General features: G+C 41.6%; 1 protein-coding gene across 4 annotated transcripts in view; it reads left to right on the top strand.

Moving 5' to 3' along the window:
- Positions 1 to 13,723, top strand: part of ELMO1 (engulfment and cell motility 1) — a 434,299-nt gene that overhangs the window by 401,543 nt on the left and 19,033 nt on the right. For all 4 annotated transcript variants that reach the window (XM_067562514.1, XM_067562513.1, XM_067562515.1 and 1 more), the window contains one exon: positions 1,356 to 1,468. In XM_067562514.1, the coding sequence (XP_067418615.1) occupies positions 1,356 to 1,468 (113 nt within the window). The remainder of the gene's footprint in view (positions 1 to 1,355; positions 1,469 to 13,723) is intronic.

The following is a 13,723-nucleotide window of genomic DNA, read 5'->3' as shown; positions in this document are numbered from 1 at the left end:
CAGTGAGAAATGGGCACCTCTCTTCTTTTTGCTTTTGAAAATCTCCCCTGTAATCTCCATGTGCCAGAGTGCCCCAACAGGAAAAACGAAGATAATACTACTTCTTTCAAAAGTGGTTCAGTGTCTAAAGGCAGTCTTGCCATAAGACAGAGGGAGGAGAGGGTCCTTCTATCTCTCTACCGATATGGCCTGCAACACCACAGTATCCAACTGCCTCACAGATACAAATACCCTGTTATGCATCAAGAACTCATGTTCCAATACACAAAAACATTTTATTAGTACCTGGGAAGATTATGGCATGTCTGATTAACAGTGCAATCTTTATGCACAGAACTGGGGTTTCTGCATGTAGAGGCCTGTGAGATAAAGTGGTAAGTGAACATGGCAATCAACATAGATGGAAAGTCTGATGTTTTCCAGAGGGGAGGAATTCTGCTTTACTTCTGAAATTGCACTACTTTCCTGAGTCTTGACTGTGATTACTGCCATATAGAATGATATCTGGTATTACTTTATTCACAGAGCAACCTAAAATTATGGTCTTGACACACTTCATATTTTATAAACCCTCTCTACATTGAGTTACATCTTCGTCTTTCTAGACTTGCTGTCAAGTTGATGTTTAAATCTCTCCTTTATGTATTCTTAATGAATCTAAGTAAGGGTGTAGCCAAAGATTTCAGTCACCTGTGCATCCTTGATATGAAATCAACATTTAGCATTAGATACACATATTAGTATTAAAACCTGAGGAACTTTTCAACAAACTCCATATGGTAGTTAATTCACAGAATGATATGGAAATAAAAACAATCGAGTATCATCAGTTATTATTATTTTGTCTGAGCTGGACCTGGGACTGCTAAATGTTTTCTCATGTTGTTTCAGACTGCGTATCTTGCATTATCCTTTCTCTCTTTTACTAAATAATAATAACGATAAGAGGCACGCTTTTTATAGAATATTCCATCTGAGGATGCCAAACAATTAATCAAGTAAGCTTCACAATGATCATGTGAGGTGTTAGTATTATTAGCCTCACAATGCCTTTGTAATGTATGATACTAAGTATTATTTTATAGATAGCTTCACTGAGGCTCAAAGAGGTTAAGTGACTTGCCTAAGGCCACATACTGACCTACTGACAGACAGGTGAATAGGACCTCTCATTTCTGCATGCTAACCACTAGACAAACTTCCCGCCTTGAAGCAGACTGGATCCTGAAGTAAGACTACATGACTGTTATCCCCAGAAGCAAGCTGAGCCTCTCATAAAGCTGTCTATCTCAGTGAGAAAAAAGTGATATGTGAATAAATCTAAAAAGTGCCCGGTTTTATTTTGTTTGTTCCAGGGAGCTAAAAGAGAAGATTCAGCCTGAAATCTTAGAGCTGATCAAGCAGCAACGTCTTAACCGACTTGTCGAAGGCACCTGCTTTAGGAAACTCAATAGTCGACGGCGACAAGGTACTGCTCAGACCTGAATAGTCTGGCATTTCATTGTTATTTCTGTCTTCTAGTTTAGCTCAAGAGCATAGCTCACTGGCAAGATATGTTTTGATCCAACAATTAAGACTTTTCTTAGAAGGAGTTACCCATGGAATCATCTAGTTAAATTCTTTCTTGAGTGTCCTATGGTTCAGTGGGAATTTTTGAGTTTTCCTCATATAAACTCTGACCTGTGGAATAGGTCCAGTCATTTTAGGTTCAGAATTTGACAAAAATCTGAAGCAATTGTTTTGCACCAGGAGCTAAATACCTTGCATGTTCTCTTGATCTTCTGGCATCTTGCTGATGACCAGGTCAAAATCTGTACCTCCCTCTGCAAAATAAGGTTGTAAATTGATAATACACAGCTACTGTGGTATTCAGAACCTGAACAGCATGGACATTTGGGCATTCGCTTTTAAAAGACTGCTTTTAAATTGTGCTACTAATTATTTATGTACCTCATCAAAGACCCATCACTTTTACTTGTGGTTAGCACAGCTCTAGTCGAATCTAGTCACTTCCCATCCTTAATTTTCTTCTTTTATGATCATTTACATTAAACATAGCGTGACACTTAAATATTTCAAAAGCTAACAGATTTTTAAAAATACTCAAATCCATAGCCTGTGCCCCTTAGGATGAATACGTTATAGACATAGAAGAACTATCTTCACAGCCACATGCACCATTGCTCAGTTTTGGATTGTACGGCTCACTTTACCAAATCATACTCTATATGGTTGTTTTCTCCTAATGGTAGCCCCCTTCTTCCCCAGGAGCAGAAGTTCAGGAGAGAAACTGTGGATTCAACAAACTACCCAAAGTTGGTTCCAAAATTTGCCTCCATATATCCACCCACTGCCATCCCCAATTTGATGAGATTCACATTTCTATCTTTTTATTTTTACTCTTAAGTGTAGCATGAACTGGAAAACTATAAAAGCTAGGAGTAAATCTAGAGAAATAAATATTTGAGAACTAGAGGTTGATGTGAAAGACAGCTTTCTATGCATAAAATATAATCCCTGCAATATTCTCTTCTAAGAAGTTAAGCAGGGTACTGTCTTTAACCAAAGTTGATGGGTATTTTTGGAAAACTGCAAGCTTTTAAATTATTACAGGATGAAGATGGAGAAAAATTGGCCAAGTCATTCAGCTTTAAATCCTTATAATTTTCATTTTTAATAATATGTAAAGAACCCATTGCACAGGATTTGCAGAAGAAACATTAGTGTGCCATTATGAATGCTTATACAGATTCCATAGAGACATGTAACATGTACATTCTCAGCAGCAAAAGCAGCATCTTCTGCACAGTGGCTGAGGGGCCACGGAGACTGCTTTGGTTGGCAATCATCATCTGGTTTTGGTTTTGGTTTTACTAAACCAAACCAAAATTCTGGGATTGTTTGGATCTGGGGTCCATTTTATCAGAACCATCAAAGTTCCGAGGGGAGTTGGGTAAAATGTTGTTTGGGCAAATCTCTAAAGGAAAGATGCCTAGCCAGGTGACACACCCCATTTTGTGCGGATTTTTGAGGTCTGAATGCGGTTTCACAATTTGACATGTACCCCAGGCCTCAGGTCAATGAGCTTCTGGATCAACTTGGAAAAGCTAAATACATTACAATGCTAGACTTGACAGAAGGGTATTGGCAAATACTCCTTATGCCGGATTTGAGAGAAAAGACAGCATTTGCTGTAGGGCTTGTTCCTTGTAGCTCTTGTAGGGCTGTTCCAGTTCACAGCTATGCCCTTTGATTTGCGTGGAGCCCTGGCCACTGTTGAGTCTCATGGACCACATATTTAGTAACCACCAACAGTTTGCAGCAGCCTGTCTTGATGATCTGGTGATCTTTGTCCATATGTGATTGGCCATCACATCTTGTCCATGTAACATCAATACTGCAGTCACCGGGGGAAGCTGGGCTCATGCCAAATCCAAAAACATACAAAATTGCTATGTAGGAGATCAAATACTTGAGATACCTAGTAGGAAGTAGGAAAATACAACCTCTTCAGGATAAAACAGAGGCCCTGAGGAAAACTGTAATTCCAAAGATTAAAAAACAAGTTTGGGCCTTTGTAGGCCTAGTGAGTTATTGTCGGCGCTCATATAGCATTTCACAATGTTGGCCGCTCTGTTAACGGATCTCACAAAGACATCACTATCTAAAAAGGTCTTGTGAATGCAGGAATGTCAAGAGGCATTTCAAAGAATAAAGAACATCTTGGGACAGCAACCTGTGCTCCGATGTCCAGACTTTTCATTATTGTTTATTTTGCACATGTATGCATCTGAAGCAGGCTTAGGATATTTCTATACAGCAAAGAAAAACCCACGGCTGCAATGGCTTTGCGATATTATCTGGTAGGAGCTTCGTCCAAGATGATCACTGATCACACCCCCTTAAAAGAGATGCAGGCAATGAAAGATACCAACTTGCACATTACATGGTGGTTCTGGTGTTACTGGCCGGTTTTCATGATACAACACCAGCTGGGGTATTATGGGAAGGCAGACCTTTTCTCCTGACTAGGGGGAACTGTTACTGCCAAACAAGACTGACACCCCAGTTCCTCTTTGCAGGGAGAGATATGTGATGGGGAGTATCAGGCCTTCGTGGCTTCCAACTGGAGGCCTCTGCTGCTTTGCTATACCCCACCCCAGGAAATAGTTACCTGTGAAGAAAAGAGCAGCCATGTTGAAAACCAGCAAGATCTGGTCTCTGGCAGTCAGAAGGGCTGGGGACCAGCAACAACTAATCAAAGCTCAACAGGCTGTCAACAAGTTAGTTCCGAGCCGGAGCCAGAGGAACGAGGAGGGATACTCCCTAGGCTCCAGCCAAAGGAACCAGGCTGGATCAGGGCCTGCCTATTACTGACCACAATCAGTGGCTAAGACTAAGAAGGAACCCGGCTGATTCAATCCCTGATGGGAAATTTAACCCAGAAAGCGAAAGAAACTATTGTGTTTATTGTTGGTCTTGATGGGCAAGGACCTGTTTCTCATTTGTTGTACCCCAGATGGGCCCAGCCGGAGGGCCAAGTCACAAAAGACCCACAGAGGTTGGCTGACAGCCTGCAAGGGGTGCTGGTAGCCGAAGAGAACAACAGCACCATGACCAGACAGCAAGAGAGTGCTCAAGGGGTGAGTGCAACCCACCGCACTCCCCCAAAGAGTTTACTTATAATCTATGGGCTATAAATGTGTCCGTAGAATACTTCCACAGTTTGAAGGGGATGCCTTCCACTGTGCCCCATCAGGAGTTCTAGCATACATTTTGACTGATTCAGGGACAGTACCAAGTGCTCTACGCAACACAGCTGCTGTACCATCTTTTGCAAAGGTGTTCCATTTGCTTCTCCCACATAAGGGGCCTGCCAGTACTGAGGAAGCTAGTGATGCTGCTGATGCTAAATTCACAGTGACCTTGTGGATAGTAAAAAGTAAGGACCATGATGGGTTTACTTAGATTGTTAGCAATTTGGAACAATTTTGTTATGCGTGTCTGTGATGCCTAGTACAATAGGGCCTTGGTTCCTTGAATGATGCTTTTAGCTGCTACTGCAAAACAAATAATAATAATGGGTGCAAAGGAGGGAAGCCTCCACGAAACCTCTTTTCCCCCTCCCCTTCTGTGCACCCAAATAGGGCCAATCACCACAAATCTGAAAGTTTAGACTTAACAAGATGAGTAATTGGGAAATAAAAAACAGCAACAATGTGGGGAGGTAAGGAGAAAGAAGGACAGTGGTTACAAGAGTAAGGTCATGTAGTTGCTATGATTTATTATGCATGCAGCTTGGTGCATCCATTTTTGAGATATAATCCCTTGAGAATAATCCCTGAGACAAATGTTCCAAGTCTGCAGAATGTGCAAAGAGGTATCTTAATATGGCCTACCCATCAGAAACTAAAAGCATTTAATTGCCTGTTTAAAAATAATTAACTGGCATTAGCCTGTGATAAAGACTCCAAAGCAAACTTCTATTAAGACTGCTGTATAAACAGGTGGCAGGACACACATGGTTAGTCACAGTGGGTTGAAACAATTGACTTAAGAAATAATGAGTAGAGCGCTTGCAAACTCTGTCACACTTAGAAGGGTGAATCTTTTTCATATTTGCATTTAGTAGGAAAGCCTCCAAGCCAATGAGTGCCTTAGCGGAGTTGTCTTAACATTGAATATGGGGTGTCTGCAGTCATATCGCTGTCTTTCATACATGAAAATGGGGTTGTCGAATCAGCATGACCTCTCTGTATCAAGAATTCTTTGATTGTTGCCTTACCAGGACAGCTAAAGGGCTTGTATATTAAAAATAAATATATATTTAACCCCAAAAAAGCTTCTGAAGATTGAGACCTTTTCTCTGGTATGTTTCACAAGAGAACCCCCGCCCTATTATTCTGATTTTGTTAGGCTTTCCGAATAAACAAGAATGAAATGGAAAAATACACTGTGGACTATTAGGCCATTAGGTAATGTCAAATGATAATGCTTCGTGAATCACAATTTCGTTAAAATGGTGAATATCGTCCGGCAGTTAGTCTATTCAGAACGTGGAGCCTTAAGTTTAGCCTTAGGAGGAAGGGGAAAAGAGCCAAGCAAAAGCCTACAGAGCACTTGATAACTCTCCAACTAGTTATTTGCCATGGAGCTAAGTAGTAGATAAGCTTCCTTCTGTAAGTGAGGTTTATTGGGCATAATACATACATCACTACTGTCACCCAGCACACCCATGATTCATGTTGTTGGGTGCACTCTTTTGGAAGAATGTCCTTTTGTCTTTAATAACATAATTTCTCTTTAATCTTTATAATGTGGGAAACTACATACTGCAGCCAAAGACTCTTGGGTAGTAATTTTTGGATGGAGGAGGAAGCCTGGTTATATAACCCTTGAAATTAACAGTGCAAGGGCAGCATGTTTTTAGAGATGACCTACAAAAGATTTTTTTTTTAAAGTCCTTTGCAGTTTTGTGCTGAATGCCTCCACTAACCAGAACAAGAGATGAATCAGCGTTAATTGAAAACGGTTAATTCAAAACATATCCTTTTTCCTTCTAGTTTCTGAAGCGTTCTCTTTTCCACAGGCAGCCTCCTCCACCTACAGTTGTTTCATAAAAATAAAGATGCAAAAATAGAAATCTGAGAATTTGTTGAGTGGGAATTGGTTAACCTAATACCTCAAGCTGCACTGCAAATCAATTAATGAGGGCTCATGTACAAGTTTAGGCCATATAGGCCGCAATGATCTCTGTCTAAATGTTCAGATTCATTCAAATGATGAATAGAGACCGTTTACAGAGGGAGAAAAAGTATCTGTTAATATGTGAATATAAATTCAAAACACTGCAAAGAAAAAAGGTGAATTTACTCATATCAATATTCAAATGCACAAGATCATTTAATTACCTGTAATCCAATATCACTACCAGACCATATCCTGAAATGGGGGTGATTTTTTTTGCCCAAGGATTCTTTAATTGTTTATAGTGTGGACCATATTTCAATATAAAGCTTGGACCATGGGCCGCATCTTCTCCTGTTTGCAACCATGTGGACCACTTCCTTTCCTGTTCCTAATCATTTAACACCTCAGTGGCACCCACAGCTGACATGGGACAGTCATATTAGGAAATAGTTTAATATATCTTAGCAGCCTTTAATGCAAATGGAAACAGCAGCATGTGAAGAGCCAATACTATGTATACCATCAGCAAGTGCTCATCAGTGGTCCGCGGATCACAGTTTGAGAGCTGGTATTCTAAACTTTAACAAAGTGGCAAGATGCCTTTTAGAGTGAGTGTGGTAATATCTTTTATTGGACCAACTTCTATTGGTGAGAGAGACACACTTTCGAGCTTACACAGAGCTCTTCTTCAGGTCTGGGAAACGTACCCTGAGTGTCACAGTTAAATAAAGGTGGAACAAATGTGTTAACTACTTATGCTAAATAATATTTTAAGGACCAGTCAAAGTGATATGGCCCATTAGCACCCCTCCAGTTGGAGGGCGGGAAAGAGAAAAAGAAGCTGGGGATGGGGAGGAGGGGTGGTTAAGTGGGTTATAGACTGTTGTAATAAACCTTCAATCCAGTGTCTCTGGTCAGTCCATGGTTTTTAATATCTAGCAAATTTATGAATTTAAGTTCCCAGGTTTGTCTTTGAAGGTGTGGTGCAGGTTTCCTTTGAGGATGAGGACTGATAGGGTCAGATATCCAAAGGATAGTTGGAGTAATGAAGTAAAATGATCAAATGAGCCAATGGAAAATGAGTGAATTTAACCTTTTCCTGTTTAGAGGTCTAGGAAGGAACAATAGCTAGGGTTAGGGCAGGTGATCTGTGTTCTATTCAAAGTTTTGCCACAAATTTTCCAGATTACTTTGGACAAAGCCATTTTAATCCCTCAGTTCTTCAGTTTTCCCAACTGTAAATATGGGAAAAATAATACTTAGCATATTCACTGTCAAGTTCAATTCATTAGCGTGTGTAAACTCTCTGAGGTCCTCAGATGGAACTGTATTATTATCTGTCTGGTTGTAATCTTAGTAATAAAGCTGGTATCCCTAATAGCATCAGTAATTCAATGAGAGTGAGCAAATCAGATTTAAGAACTGGCTAAGAGGTTTTAATAGCGTAGTAGTTGTGAGTAGAATTCAATCAGGGCCCTTTTTTTGTCACTCAATACTGTTTCTTATAGCAACAAGTTATCCTCCCAAAAACCACTGTTGTGTTAATTTAGATGGAATATATGGGCCCAAAGAGTTAAAGGTGTGAACATGACCCTGAAACTGTCTAATGTTAACCAGTTATAAACAAGGTTTGGGATTTGATGTTCAGAGACTTCAGCGAGCTTACCACCATGGCATCACATCAGGCAATTCTTGCCAAAGATTAGAAGTGTATTGATTGGAACATCTGAAAGGGAAAAAGAACAGGGAAAAACTCAAAACAAGACAAAAGCATTGAAATTGACTGATTATGAAAAACAAACTTAATCGAAAACTGTCAAAAGTTTCTTTGTGAATACTGGTTAAAGTCTCTAAACAGTTCTCCTTAGTGGAGAAGAAAAGGCTATTTGTATTCAATTTTGAGTCAGGAATTATAGTTATTTTCCTGCTTTTAACAACATGGACAGACACAGAAAGGAGAGAAGAGATAGGATAGTAAAGATTGGGGAAATATGTCTTTTGTTGATGTTCTTAGGATACAGTGTGACTGGTCAGTCATGGATGGATGCTTTAGGCTGGGAGGTTGGCCACGATAGCGATTGTCCTGCAGCCTGGCTCACCTCCCTGTTCAGGGATACCCTGATGAAGCAGCATTGATTGAGCGGGGCTGTGTAGGTTTGCTCAGCCGATCGGAGAGCACTCTCTGGTCGACTCAATTAGTCCATCTCCCCGAAAGGATTAAGGCTGCATTGACAGGAGGGCATCTCCCATTGACGCAGCGCCATGAAGAAGTCATGCTACATGAACATAAGTACGTCAATGGGAGATACGCAAACCGCCACCAGTGTAAACCAGCCCTTAGTCTTCCTTTCTTCTTCTCACATCTTTTCTTAAGATGTTTTATGTAACAGGTCGTGGTGACAATTCTTGAACCGTTACCCACTTTTTACCAGTTAGGCTAACAATTAGTGTAAATTTGTCCACCCAATTATCACAACATCATCTTTCTAAATAAGAGTTATATCAATGCATGTATAATGTTAGATGAAAAATTAAGGGTTTTATGCCCAACATCTCAGCAAAGGACCCTAGATTATGGAGCATCTCTACCAGGAGAAATCAGACTCAGCCTAAGACTAACAGTGTTCAGGACAAAATGCAAACTGCCCAGTTTTGATCTGACCTTTCCATTAAGGAAGAAAAAATTTCTCCAGATATATGCACAGACCCACAAATCTACAGAATGCAGAGTTGAAGTTCCATTTTGAAATTCCTTTCCAGTCTTTTAAATCCTGGCACAGTAGCTCGATACCACAGTAATAATTTTTAAAGGCTCTAAAGGCCTTCCTAGCTATGCTTTCTTGATTTAAAACTGCTTCTTCCTAAAAATGATTAAAAGGGGTACGAACTTGCACTCGTATTTTCTTTTTGGTTGTTTGTAAGCATTTGGGGCTGGAAGACAAAAACTGAATTTTTGCCAGCTTAACATTTCCTGTACCCTAACCATAAACATGGTGTCCTGCCTTTTTCTTACTACTCAGCATTATTTTGCATGGGTTCTGTTTTAATATATCCTTTAAAAAACATTAAATTTAAAAAACTAAATCAAAACATTTACCAAACCTACCATGTAGTAAAATAGCAACACACACCCACACTCCTTCACACACCCCCATAAGCCAACATGATTCCTTTTTTTGGGGTGAAGATCCCTAAAGATGGTGTATCACGCTGAAAACCAGCTGGCTGTGGCTGTGATGGGTGTGGCAAGGCCCGAAAGGAAAATTAGGTCTGTTTTTAATTGTTAATATACTGATTGCCCTTCTCTCCCCTGGGTAGCATGGTCATTGGAAGCATACAGCTGATGGAATCTCATTAGTTCCATTTGCAGGTCTCATTTAAATCATTTCCTCTGCCAGCGAAGTTTTGCCATGGTGGCAATTATTAGTGATACTGCTGGAGAGTTTGACTGGATACACTGTGAGCTGCAGACTATGGTTATTGGTTCTTTAATTTATCCTTTTGGCATTGGGAATCATTTTTTAAAAGGCTATACCGGCCTTCCTAGCTAGGCTTTCTTAGTTTAAAACCATCGCTTCCTAAAAATAACATAAAGGAGTAAGCACTTGTTTGTATTTTTTGTTCGTTTGTAAGGATTTGGGGCTGGAAGAAGGTTATTAAAACACACTAATCTTCAGTATGTTAATGATCTGGTCCATTTTAGCTCCTTCCGTAACTCCAGTGCATAGTCTTTGATGATTCTTTCGATGTTTCATGCTAATTGTCTTCAGTGACACCATCCACGTCTTCATTGCCCAAAGGTATTGAAATTATAACAAGGCCATGCTGAGTTTCAATATGAAGAAGGGATTTTTTATCATAAGAAATTGCAAGCTATTTTATCCTGTACTGTCCAAAATTTTTAAACTGTCTCATAAATAGATGAGATTGCTATTAGAGCTAGAGATTATATTCAGCTACTGTATTTAATAGGAATGCCTCTTTTATGAAAGAAAAGGACGAGCTGTTCCACTGCTGGATGGGACATTATATGTTTTTTGAGCATTAGGTTTGAAACATTTCTGGTAAAACTAACTAGAGCCAAAGGTTCAAATCCAGGGAGAATTAATTCAACAATACATTCTTCCAAACTGATAAATGGAGTGCCAAGCAGTTTATTATGTGAGGGCCCTGTCTGCTGTCTTATGAAGCCCCTGTAACACTTTTGTAAGCACAAAGACTTCTGATTTCCCAACTACAATTTCCCTTCTCCCCAGGGCTGTGCAACACGCTGTGTGCTGGTTACCTGCAGCCCTCCATCCTAGGGATAGCTGTATTTTAGTGGCACTTTGTGTGTAGCACAAAATTCTAAACACAGGCACACGAAAGTAGATCAGTTATCTCTGGGGTTGCTTCAGATTTACGCTTGTGTAATTGAAATCAGAATCTCTCACCATAGTTCATAAGGTGCTGTGAGTTCTTTCAGGAAAAGGGCTACCTAAATGGAAAAATATTTGCATTTCTTATTTTCCAAACATCTTTGCACATTCACTGAGTAAAAAATAGCTAAAAGGGGAATCACATGCACAGTTTAAAGGACCTATGATGTTCAATCATGTCTCTCCATTAGGTGATTGTTTAATTTATTATAAAGCATGGGCAGTGGGTCTTAGTGGATTCCTAAAAATGTCGGGCTCTTGAATGCAGCGTGCTCGTATGGTACTCTTGGGGGTGTGTCTATGCTAACCTTTTCCCCTAAAATTTCTCACCATTGATGCAGCTCCACTGGTGATAGAAATGATGGGAGTGCTGATATAGACAAGCCACCAGGCAGCCACTAGCATTTTAGCCACCATTTTGTCCAACCTTGCTCAAAGTTTCAGGAGAATGGTAGTTCAGGTGTAACAAAATGGTTACTGTGGTCTGTTTATTAGAGGTGCTGTCGTACGACTGAGTAGTCTGAAGTCCATTTCATAAAGGGAATTGGCAGGCAGTGACCTTGTTCAGTCACTAGTGTTTTAGCCTGGCTCTGCCAGCAAATATTAGTGGTAGCAATTCTTGCCAAATATTGTTAAGGGGAATAATAATTGAAGAAGCTGAAGATGGGGAAAGGAGTAAATATACTTGGGCTCTGAGAAAGGGCTGAAATGAAAATAGACCAACAATATGCGTACATCTGTGGACAAACAAAGCAATAACTTATTTGTTATCTATAGATTAAGGCTCCAGGTGATGTAGTTATTGAAACCATAGGAAAATTATTATATTGTCCTGTAAGACAGTAAATGTACATGGTGCTTATAAAGCATAACAGAAGACAAGTGCCACAGTTTTCAAAAGTAAAGTTATTTTGGGTGCTCCATTTGGGACATCTTAAACAGGCTTGGTGCTCACTTACTGAGCACTAACCGTGGCTTCCAAACAGTCCCCTTAAAGGTGTCTCAAGTTAGGCAACCAAAATCACTAGTTCTTCTTCGAGTGTTGGTCCCTATGGATTTCAGACATGGATGTGCATGCACCAGTGCTGGAACTGTTTTTAGTAGTGTCGTTGACCCGCATGTGCATTGTGCATTGGCCACGTGGAGCGTCTGAGGCTCTAAGAGGCTGTGCGAGTCGACACTGCTACAGTTCTCTCTTTCCACCACATGGCCAGAGTTGGAACCCCTGTTCCTTAGTGCTCTTAGCTTGCTAAGAGAACTTTGTCCATATTTTTCCTGCTATTTTATACATATTTTTCTAGTTGTATATAGTTACCACTGCTATTAGTTAGGCTCCCCTGTTGGACTTCTTCCCCTCACGGAGCAGCCTCCCCTTCCTGTGCCCCGGCAAGTTGGCTTCAAACTCTGTGCTACGTGCCTGTGCTCCTTCTCTGTGAGCAACCAGCACCGATGTTGTCTCTATTACCTTGGCGAAGCACACATTTTTGCCCACTGTTCCATCCGTCACTCGCTCCCGCCTTGGATTCGGGAAGCTAGAGAACTTCGCCTCTGCAAACATCTGATGGAGGAGGCTGTGCACCCACGTGCACAAACAGCTCCAGAACTGACAGGTCCGCCGGATCAGCGCCCATCATCACCGGTGAGTCCTCCTCTGGTCCCTTCCCATGTGCCAGCATCCGCGGTACCACTGCAACCGCTGAAGCCCCACGATTAGAATAAGAAGCATGAACATGGGCATAAGGGCCTCATGGAGACCACCTCTAAACGCAGCATTGCCTACCTGACCCGCACCTAGTTGGGTGAGAAGTTGCACGTCGACGTGACTGCTCTGATTCCTAAGAAGCATCAGGCAGAGCATAAATCCAAGCACTGCCACAAACCACCGGCACCACCTCCAGCCACTGCCAACGGTCCACCACCTTCACTTCCAGCATTGTCAATGCTTTGCCAGGCCACTCTGGACTCTCATGGCTGGTCTCACACATGCCAGGACGTCTGTCTCCCCTGATGCCCACAGGATTCCTGTGCCACTTTCTGGTCACTGGGGTATCTATAGCCCAGCTCCAACCTGCAGGCAGCAGCGATCTTTCCACTCCCCTCCCCACTCCTCCTACCAGTGCTACCCTCAGTGCCCCCAGGAGCCATCTCATTGTCACCTGCACACCCAATGACCCTGTTACTCCTCCCCTACCGCCTCCACCTCTTTGACCTTCCCGCAACATCTAGCCAAACAGACATTTTGACTCTTCCCCCGAGATCTGCGAACCTCCCTCCACCTCTCCCATTGCACCCCAGGCCATCTATGGCAGGTCTGTCTGTGCCCTGTTTGCCCGGAATTGGGGCAAGATCACCACCAATCTCTGGATACTGGACATTTTTCACCAGGGATACCTGATAGTTTCTCTCCTTCCCACCATATCATCCACCCCACAGTGGCCGTGGGGATCTTTCCCACCATGATCTCCTCCAAGAGGAAACAGACACCTTCAGAAGGGCGCCATAGAATGTGTCCTACACCACTACCGTGACCATGATTTCTGCACCCCTTATTTCCTTGTGCCATCTGCTTCATTCGCGGCCTACTCAATGCCTTCCCGTTGATGCGGAAGCCAACC

This window comes from Emydura macquarii, unplaced genomic scaffold (genome assembly GCF_026122565.2).
Source record: "Emydura macquarii macquarii isolate MOO-44397 ecotype Brisbane River unplaced genomic scaffold, CSIRO-AGI_Emac_v2 contig_2432, whole genome shotgun sequence".
Taxonomy (NCBI): domain Eukaryota; kingdom Metazoa; phylum Chordata; order Testudines; family Chelidae; genus Emydura; species Emydura macquarii.
The sequence above is the reverse complement of the archived record's forward strand: the minus strand, read 5'-3'. Positions and strand labels throughout refer to the sequence as shown.